Genomic DNA, 9996 nt, shown 5'->3' on the forward strand with positions numbered 1-9996 from the left:
TTTCTAGACCACCGTTTCACAAACAAACTGCTTTGCTTTTAATTTTCATTTATGGCCTGTTCTATTAGCGAGTCATGCTTATCTACGCAGAACAAGCTGAAGAGCATGTTGAGAGGGTCTTCTCTCGTTCTCTCTCTGAGCTCTCAGGTTTTCTATAAATAACCCCTTTAGTTCTGCTGTCTCACAGATGAAAGCATCTCAGTTTTTCCCAAGCTCAACTCTGGGGAAATGAGGGGAGTGGGGTAGTTACTAGGCAGACTAGTTAAAGGAGCCCTGTCACTCCGATACTTGCTTAATTCACTCTCATGGTGTTGAATGTTTTATCATGGTTTCATCTGTCTCTCTCAGGATGGAATGAGCTCCTTATTGCTTCATTTTCACATCGCTCGATAGCAGTGAAGGACGGGATACTGTTGGCCACAGGATTACACGTGCACCGGAACAGCGCCCACAGTGCCGGAGTAGGAGCCATATTTGACAGGTTCGAATGATGCTTCTAATTGTGGTCCACTGAAAATTTGATTCGATTTGAGTTTCAATTTGACCAAAGGATCAAAACCTGGTACGGGTTAAGAATAAATAAAAATATAGCACAGTAGTTTTAGATTTTTTTTTTATATAATATATATATATATATATATATATATATTTTTTTTTTTTTTTTTTTTTTTCTCATATTTTTCATTATGAAATATATGTAAATTGTATATATAAAGAGTTTGGTTTCAAAACGCGATAAACGCCTTATTTTTTTTTTTTTTTTTTCTTTTTCTTTTTTATAATTGAGTTTCTGCCACAATCAGTATTGTATCTGGTCGGTATTGAAAAGTCATTTATTAATTTTGCGCAAAATGCGATTTCCGTCATGTTATTCAGTCATGTTTTCTCCCTTTCTTTCCAAAACACGACAAACGCCAGTCTCCCTTCTCTGCAGAATGCGATATATCCGCTCAACCAATCACAGCGCACCATTCCACGCACTGTAAACAGTAATGGCGGCGCTCTGAATACACCCGGCATCCTAGTTTTCCTTATCTACTTTGTGATCAACAAAAACAGAAAAATTAATAATTTTGACGGCATTGATGAACATGTGGTGGTTTCTGCAGTGGGTAAGAAACACAAGTCATTGAAATGTAATCATTTACGTGAGGAAGAAGATGAGGCACTCGAGTCGGGAGGAGGAAAAATGTCGGTTGTTGCTTGTTCCACGACAGCATCAAACTTCTGTCACGGTCCCCAAAACTGAATCATGAACAGTTTTTAAAAGCCGTTTTTAATACCAGTGTACTCTGTAAATGTGTTTATTTTAAACGTGCGGTGGCGCCAGATACTCTTTAATCAGTAATGACAAGCGGAGACATAATTTATAACATTAACAAGATGACTCGTTGAATTCATTTTGGGAGCGACGACTGAATGTATTTTTAGTCAAATGCCTGTATATAAGATTAGTATTGGCAAAGTTTAGAGGCTGTCATATATGTGAATCAACTTACTTTGTTGTGTGTTTTCAATATGAAAAATAACTTTTATATTGATGGATTTATTGCATTTTGGGGAAAAATTAATCCATTTTTATAATAAACCTTTTAAAATCAAAATGTAGATTTGAATTTTTAATGTTTTTATAACCAAAAGATGCTATGTGAAAGTTTGAAACTAGTGGTTTTCATCTTGCCACTTTCTTGTTAAAGAAAACACCTTTTTACTCAAATTAATCAAAATGGATTTATAGTGTTTTGGAACCAAACTCTTCATATAATATATTTTAAAAAATTTATTCAATTTGAAAATGTACACATTTGTTATATATATATATATATATATATATATATATATATATATATATTGAGAGAGAGAGAGAACTATAGGTAAAAGAACTACAGAACTGTATATAAAATTTGAAATTGAATGATTTTATCTTTGGAAATATATTTTAAAGCTTTAACAATGTGGAACGTATTCAAACATAACGACACAAAGAGATAATCACACTGGAAATTTTCATGACGAGGGCAGAAGAGGAACCTTGACATTTCTGCCAGTGGAGCTTTCTATCGATTTACATCAATATTCATTAAATATGCAGCCGCGCTGGAAACAGAGGTCATGCAGAAATGGTTGAGTGCTCAGACAGAAAATGTTAAAGGAAATCCATTTGTGTGTCATTTATGATGAAATCAAAAAGTATGGCAGATACACCCAGTGTCACCAAGGGCTTTACAGTATCTTTTCCCACACAAACCTGAACAATGCTGTGCTACCAGCTTTTTTTGTTCACCCAGATCTAAACCCAGGTAAGGTTTGAAGAGGGTTGTGGTGGTTACGGAGTACAAAGTTTAGTTGTCATGTACAGCAACACAGCAGTAGCACCGCTTGTTGACAATAGCCATGTTTCCACCATTCCAACCTATTTTTATGCGAATTTTGGGATATTATATAAAAAACACTGGATATAAACACCAAGATGTGCATAAAATTCTAAAAATGTGCATTAAAAAAAAAAACATATGCGCTGATAGTCTGGAAATTTATTTTTTTTTTTTTTTTTTCCCCAATAATAAGACATGCCAATACACTACGATGGAAACGCATATACTGAATAAATCCCTTGATGCAATACCAAAAAAAAAAAAACTGAAACATGACTTTGCCTCAACAGAGGATGTGATTGGATAACTGGACTAACCAGTGGACCAATTTCATTGCACATCATCTCAAATTCTGGTTTCATTCTGAAATGCCTGAGCCAAAGTCTGTCCTCAAAATAATTTGGTTTAATTCCCTCCAGAAGCGTCTCGCATGATTCCAACTGCAGCATCTTTCATTTTTATTACAGATATTTTGTGCCAGTTTTCCAGGAAGTAACAATTTTGTTCTCTTGAGCACATGGGATGGAAACGGTGCTTTATTTGCAAATGTTTTATGCGATATTCCAATTTTGCACGCAAGTTAAATTCGCAACTTTGGATAGCCAGTGAACAGCATTGTTCAGCATGCCCACTAAAGAAGCTTTAAATAGAAATAAATAATTAAAGAATAGCAATGGTAAAAAGTAAACTAAAGGCAAATATATATTGTATATATATTTTTATTATTTATACATGTGTATATTTACTATTTAGTATTAGACTATAAGTGATAAGTTCATTTGTTAATGAGTAACTTTTTTAAACAAATCTAACATGTTTATGCTTGAAAGATATTCACTAAAAACACATTTCTGTTGAAGGAAATTTATCTTAAAGATAATTTTACTGAAAAACAAAACAGAATTGGAATGGCGGTAATTGGAACATTCACATCCCCTGCAGCCGTGTCACCTGACTTTGTTAAGTCTGCAGTGCCGTGGTTGAAGATCAAGACTCCACTCGGCTCTCACCGCCCAGAGGCTGCTTTAGCGATTAGAATACACCCGACTCCTCTGGAAGAATAGATCTGGATGTTAATGCCACTCACATTAAGATGCGCAGCGCTGATAATGTTTCTTTATCAGGTCCTCTGCAAGTGACAACCGTGGCACAAATGAAGTGGATGGTCGACTTAAACACTGGGCTGAAGTTCCCCACCCCTCCGCTCATTGTTCCAGGAGACCAATTCAATTAGAGTGTGTTAAGAGTGGGAACGAAGTTGCACCAGTGTGTGTTCCGTCACCAGGTCACTCAAAGGCCAAGACCGTCTGAGGAGACGTCACCCTCTGGATCAGAGGAAGTGATGCCAATTTAGACAATTTATTGAGGCGATATTTATATTTGAGTCGCTGCCCGCCAAAGCAGTAATAGAATAATATCTGCTCGTGTGTGTCTCATTTCTCGACAGCAGATTTAGGAGTGTCCTTCCTTTTGTGGCATTTTTAAGCAGCGTAACTCTGTTTTTCAGTCTTAACCTGTGTGTTTTCTCTTAAATTCAGGGTGCTGACGGAGTTGGTGTCAAAGATGAGAGACATGCAGATGGATAAAACAGAGCTAGGGTGCCTTCGAGCCATTGTCCTTTTCAACCCAGGTACTACTTTATATTCCCTTTTCTGATTATTAGTGTTGTCAAAAGTACCGACTTTGCTACCAAGTCGATAGGGAAATTTTAAAAATGTGACGCTTTGAGCGCTGTTGAGGGGATTCCTAAACACCTATGATTGGCCATTGTGTTCACACGCTCAACATATATGTCTGTGATTAGTTACAATGATCAGCGCACGGGAGCGTTTGAAAGGACCGGTCCGCTGATAGAGGTCTGCTTTCAAACACTCTTGTGTGTATCTGTGTAAGCGCTCAGTGAAGAGTGTCATTGATGTCAACATGTTTTTGAAGCGTTGATCATTGTAGCATATCACAGACATATCTGATGAGCATGTAAACACAATGGCCAATCAGAGGTGTTTACGAAAGCATCACATTTTTAAAATTTTAGTATCGACTTGGAATCGAAGTCGGTACTTTTGACAATACAGGTCAAAAAAAATGTTTCTGATGATGATAAAATTCTGAAGACATTTGTAGCTTAAAGGGTTAGTTCAACCAAAAATGAAAATAATGTCATTTATTACTCACCCTCATGTCGTTCTACACCCGTAAAGCCTTCATTCATCTTCGGAACACAAATTAAGATATTTTTGATCCGATCTCTCTCAAGATCCATAAAGGTACTAAAAACATATTTAAAACAGTTCATGCGAGTTCAGTGGTTCAATCTTGATATTATAAAGCGACGAGTATACTTTTTGTGCACCAAGAAAACAAAATAACGACTTCTCAATAAGATAGTGATGGGCCGATTTCAAAACACTGCTGAATCGAATCAGTGACTCGGATCTCCTATCAGCTAAACTGCTGTAAACCGCTAAACTGCTGTAATCACGTGACTTTGGCGCTCCGAGTCACTGATTCGATTCGCAAAGCTCCGAAGCAGCGTTTTGAAACCGGCCCATCACTATATTGTTGAAAAGTCGTTATTTTGGGTTTTTTTGGCGCATAAAAATATTCTCGTTGCTTTATAATATTAAGGTAGAACTACTGAACTCTCATGAACTGTTTTAAATATGTTTTTAGTACCTTTATGGATCTTGAGAGAGGAAATGTCATTGCTGTGAATGCAGGCCTCACTGAGCCATCGGATTTAATCAAAAATATCTTAATTTGTGTTCTGAAGATGAATGAAGGCCTTACGGGTGTGGAACGACATGAGGGTGTGTAATAAATGACATTATTTTCATTTTTGGGTGAACTAACCCTTTAAGTTCTTGAAATTAGTTTTGGAAGTAAATTGAAATTGCTATGAAGTGTCCGCCCTGTGATGTTTCCTGATCCCATTCCCTCTCTCACTGCCCAATAATTTCCTCACTCTCCACTATATCTGTCCAATGTTTTTGCTTAAACATAACCCCTCCCCCCAATCAATGACACAAAAGCATCTCTGATTCATTAATGAAGAAGAGGCCAACGCATTGCTCATTCTCCGAGGACATACCTCTCTTCTGTTCCCTTCACTTTATAGAGAGAGGAAAAAGAGACCGCTTTTATTTTCCCAATTAGAGCCTCTCAGAAGCCTCTTCCAGAGTACCAGATTGAGGGAGGATTAGTGTTGGGAATCGAAAACCATTTCTTACTTAGAACAGTTCGGTATTTTGAAGAAACTTGTTCAGTTCCATTAACGGTCTTTCTTGAGCGGCTGCATTGTTCTGTTTGAACAGCATACACTTTAAGGGTGTGCTGGAGCAGGATGGTACAGTTCCTACTCCAAAACATAACTACGCATCTTCTGCTATTTCAGACTCCAAAGGCCTGTCGAACCCTGGTGAGGTGGAGGCGCTGAGAGAGAAAGTCTATGCCTCTCTGGAAGCCTACTGCAAACAGAAGTACCCTGAACAACCTGGCAGGTACAAGAACCACTTCCTGTCCTTCTGTACCACTACAGTGAGGACCTGAATGCAGACTGACATCACAATTACCATATTAAACTTTAATAATGCATTCATTATTAAAAAGACACTTTTCATACTTTTTGTATGATTGAAATTTGCAGAGAAAAGGCACCAAATGAATGTGTATGTGAGAAGTATATGTGACCCACGCTGTCGAAATGAGTCAGAACGTGCACGGGCTAGTTTCGAATTACAGGCAAAACAAATGAAAAATGTCAATTTTGGTCGAATTTGAGGTTTTCAGAAAAATTTGTTCATTAGGCCTATATATTTATTCCTATATATGGGTTTTGACTTGGTTTGTGCCAAATCTGGTGGTATTACCAGGGATTTTACGGTTTGGTTGCTACAGTAGGTGATTTTGTTTTGGAATCATCAGAAAACTTTAACTCGATTTTTCTCAAAATTGACTTTGCCGACTATATCAACAAGGTGTAGCTCAGTCATTTTTTTTTGTAGGATTCCAACAAATCATACATTATTTTGAAGGGTTTTTTAATAGAGAATGTGAAAATTACAATATCATTTATGATAATTTGCTCATTGCGACTCATTTTGCCAGCATGGATCACATGATATTTGAAGTTGTTTTCTGAAAGGTTTTTATAGCTTCATACTTCCCAGGCCTTGACTGCTTGTCAGAGCCGTATCAAGGACAGATAAAAAAAAAAAAAAAAGATATATCAGTTAATTGTTTGATTATTTGTGTTTTTGTGTGCAGGTTCGCTAAGCTGTTGCTGCGGCTCCCTGCCTTGCGTTCCATTGGACTGAAGTGTTTGGAGCATCTGTTCTTCTTCAAGCTCATCGGGGACACACCCATCGACACCTTCCTCATGGAGATGCTAGAGGCGCCCCACCAAATGACATAATGACACAACGCCCGCCTGTCGCCGGGGGTAAAAGGGTCTACCACCCCAAAGGCCCCTGAACACATGACAGCATTTGCCAGAGCAGAGGGACTTTCAGAACCACCGCTCAACTCAGCGTTTCCAATACACAGTCATGGTGTTAATGGGTCTGTTTTATACTTTGTATAAAGATATAAATATATATATATTACACATAAAGAAAAAAAAAGACGACAATGGACTTGAAGCCCACAGACAACAGTGGACACCGGTGTATCAAACTATCCTTCAATGGATATATATGAAAAAAAAAAGAATATATTTGATCGAGTAATTGCAGGAAAGTCTTGCGCAAGATGGTGTATGTTGGAATATAATGGGTCTTATGGGAGGGATCCAGGGCTGTAATCAGCCTCATGTGGCTGATGGATGGGCCGACTTTAGCAGTCTTGCATTCGGGATTGAGGCTGGGCTGGCGTGTCTGGGCGCATAAAGACTTATGGGAGATGATAATGATGGCAATGTGGGTAATGATCTGGGTTTCTAACACAAACATTGTGTTTTCAGCCCCTGGTGGGAGTTTTTGCGATTACAATCCTGCTGCAATTGCCATTTTTCCCTCAAGCGGGCTGTTCCTGATAGAATGTTCCTGTAATTACTGTCATTTAAAAAGTGAGGAACCAAGGGAGGAATCACAGGCCGCATTCGTTCTCCCAGCTCACCCCCAGCGTCATCAGTGGTGGGTAGGAGACACAATAAGGATGTAACTTCAGGATCAGAAAGGAAGGGATGCCCGAGGTCGCTGTGAGTAGATCCCAGCATCTAATGAGCCACTCGGAGTTTTGGATTATGGTCATTCACACTTTTTCATTATGCACTCTAAACATGAGCTTTTAAAAATCCAATCTGCCTGTTCTCAGAGCTCATGATGCTGAAACGTGAACAATGTAAACAAAGGACGCCTATTGTGGACATCCAGCCACCTATTAGTCGCCCACATGTCCCACTGTGCGTCTCGTCTGTCTGTATACTAATTCACCTCAAGTGATTTTCTGAACTTGTTCGACACTTGTACAGTTTATTACAACCAATTCAGTATTGGTATCGTTTATTATTTTTTTTTTTTTTGAATGATTTTTCAAAACGTGTGCCGTTACCTCTCTTTCAGTCACTTTTACCAAGGTATATCGAGTCCTTTGTGTCGCCCATCTCCTCCTGTGTCAGTCATTTGCACCAGCCGTCTCATGCAGTCAAGTCTTGCAAGTGTGCGTTATCATTAGGATGTTTCTAAGCACTTAACCTCATGTTTAAGATGTTGTGTTGTTTTGAGAGAATGGAGGTTTGGGGGCCTTTTATTTTTTTAAGGTATCATCTGTTTTTGGGGTTTGTAATTTGCCGTCTTCAGCATTTTCTTCTTTTTTTCTGTATGCTGCTGCTGCTGCTGCTGCTAAACTATGCATTTAGCATTTCCCCCCCCCAAAGACTGTCCATAGTGAGGGTGATTTTCAAATTCTGGCAATGAAAGACCACATGTGAACAAGGTTAGACCGCCAGGCCCAAGATTCGGGTCTCCAGCAGTTCGTAGAGAGATATTGGGGGGTTTTCATAGACGAGAGTGGAGCAGTACTGGTAGGGAATACTGAGGCAATGGGAGAGCTGAGACTTCCACCTAGTGGTGGAGATGCAGCACTGCAACATTACTTGAATTTTGTACAAGTATTTAATCAGAGAAAAAATGGCACTTTTACGTGATATTATCAATGTTTGTTTTTGTTTGAGTGCAGTCTTACAAGGGTCTTCAGCAATAGCATGATTTTAGATCACTCAAGATGGTTTATCTAGAGTGAAGTCGAACCAACTTCAGTCAGTACTGTTTATTAGGACGCCTCTCTACAATTACTTACCCTCGTTTTATGTTGGTTTTTTTTTTTTTTTTTTTTTTTTGTGGCTTCACCAGACTTTTTAATAGATAAATATTTTGGATCACCAGTATCTTGAAGCCATATGCAGGTTTGTGAGATCAAAATGAAAAACTTTCTCCTGTAGGAAATGGAGTAATGCAGAAGTGATAAACTAGATAGAATTAATACATACGCAAATGCTTTATAACATAAAGCTATATTTTGTCTATATGTAAATGTGTGTATATTTCTAAATATGAAAGTATATAAATCCATTCTTTAAATGTTTCCAGACAATGTTAGTAAGGGAGCGAATCGTTTTTCTTAAATTGACTAAAACCAGGCCTAATTGCACTGTTATATTCTCAGATGCTAGAAATGTTTTAATTGCTGAAGCTTATGTGTTCAGCCTTGAATAACACATACATAAAAATAAATAAATAAAGCAAAGAAAACAGAAAATTTTAGACTAATACCAGCAGTTCAAGAGCCCTAAGAAAAGATCATACACCAGCTCCTTGGTAGATGAATTAAATTTTGTTCACAAAACCTCAAATGTCTGGAATGAAAAGATCTAAGGAAACCTATTGTTTAGCCACTTGTTCCCTGTTTAAACGAGTGAGGATAAACTTTGACCCTGACAGTCACAGCTTCAGTCATCACAGAGACTTTAAAAAAAAAAAAAAAAAAAAATCTTTGAAAATTATAGGGGGGAAAAATCTATTTTTGTACAAATGTAATTTTATCCCTTGCTTATATATCCTCCCTTCCTTTCCTCTTTCTGTGGGCTGTTGTATACATTGTGTAAATGTTGATTTGAAGTGGGAAAATTCAAATCGGAGCATTTGAAAGGGAGTGTGTAAAGGGTGACGTCAACTCTGACACCTTCACCATTTTCACCTCTACTTTGCCTTTTGGTTTCCTTCTTTTGCCATCTCAAAGAGAAGGATTGTCCTCTCATCATATTTTGTCTTATTTTTAAGGAAATTAAAAAAGTCATCTGTTCTACTTTGTGAGTTCTTTGATGTTTTGTCTTTCAATCAAATTAAACGTCTAATTAAAAATGATATGTGTTATGTCTTCACTAATCTACTTGGACCAACATGATTTAACAAACATTTTCTGAGATTTCCAATAGCTTACAGTAAGGCAGTTCTTGCCTCATAGGACAAATATAACACATAAACGTTTAATTTAGTCAGGTTTATCAGCATTTTCTGATCCTGAAGTTGCTCCATCCACAGTCATAACTACAATGGGATGGATTTTTTTCCATTACAAATGTTACCAGCGTACCCAACACTGAAACAACTGCTAAATCACAAGT

General features: G+C 37.7%; 1 protein-coding gene across 2 annotated transcripts in view; it reads left to right on the forward strand.

The window, feature by feature from the left end:
• The window catches only part of rxraa (retinoid X receptor, alpha a), a 114812-nt gene extending 105076 nt beyond the window's left edge, over nucleotides 1–9736 (forward strand). For both annotated transcript variants that reach the window (XM_051877459.1, XM_051877460.1), the window contains exons 8-11: nucleotides 349–481; nucleotides 3914–4005; nucleotides 5770–5875; nucleotides 6642–9736. In XM_051877459.1, the coding sequence (XP_051733419.1) occupies nucleotides 349–481; nucleotides 3914–4005; nucleotides 5770–5875; nucleotides 6642–6789 (479 nt within the window). In that variant the 3' untranslated portion in view covers nucleotides 6790–9736. The remainder of the gene's footprint in view (nucleotides 1–348; nucleotides 482–3913; nucleotides 4006–5769; nucleotides 5876–6641) is intronic.
• The last annotated feature ends 260 nt before the right edge of the window (nucleotides 9737–9996 follow it).

The sequence above is a fragment of the Ctenopharyngodon idella genome, chromosome 21 (assembly GCF_019924925.1).
Source record: "Ctenopharyngodon idella isolate HZGC_01 chromosome 21, HZGC01, whole genome shotgun sequence".
NCBI lineage: Eukaryota > Metazoa > Chordata > Actinopteri > Cypriniformes > Xenocyprididae > Ctenopharyngodon > Ctenopharyngodon idella.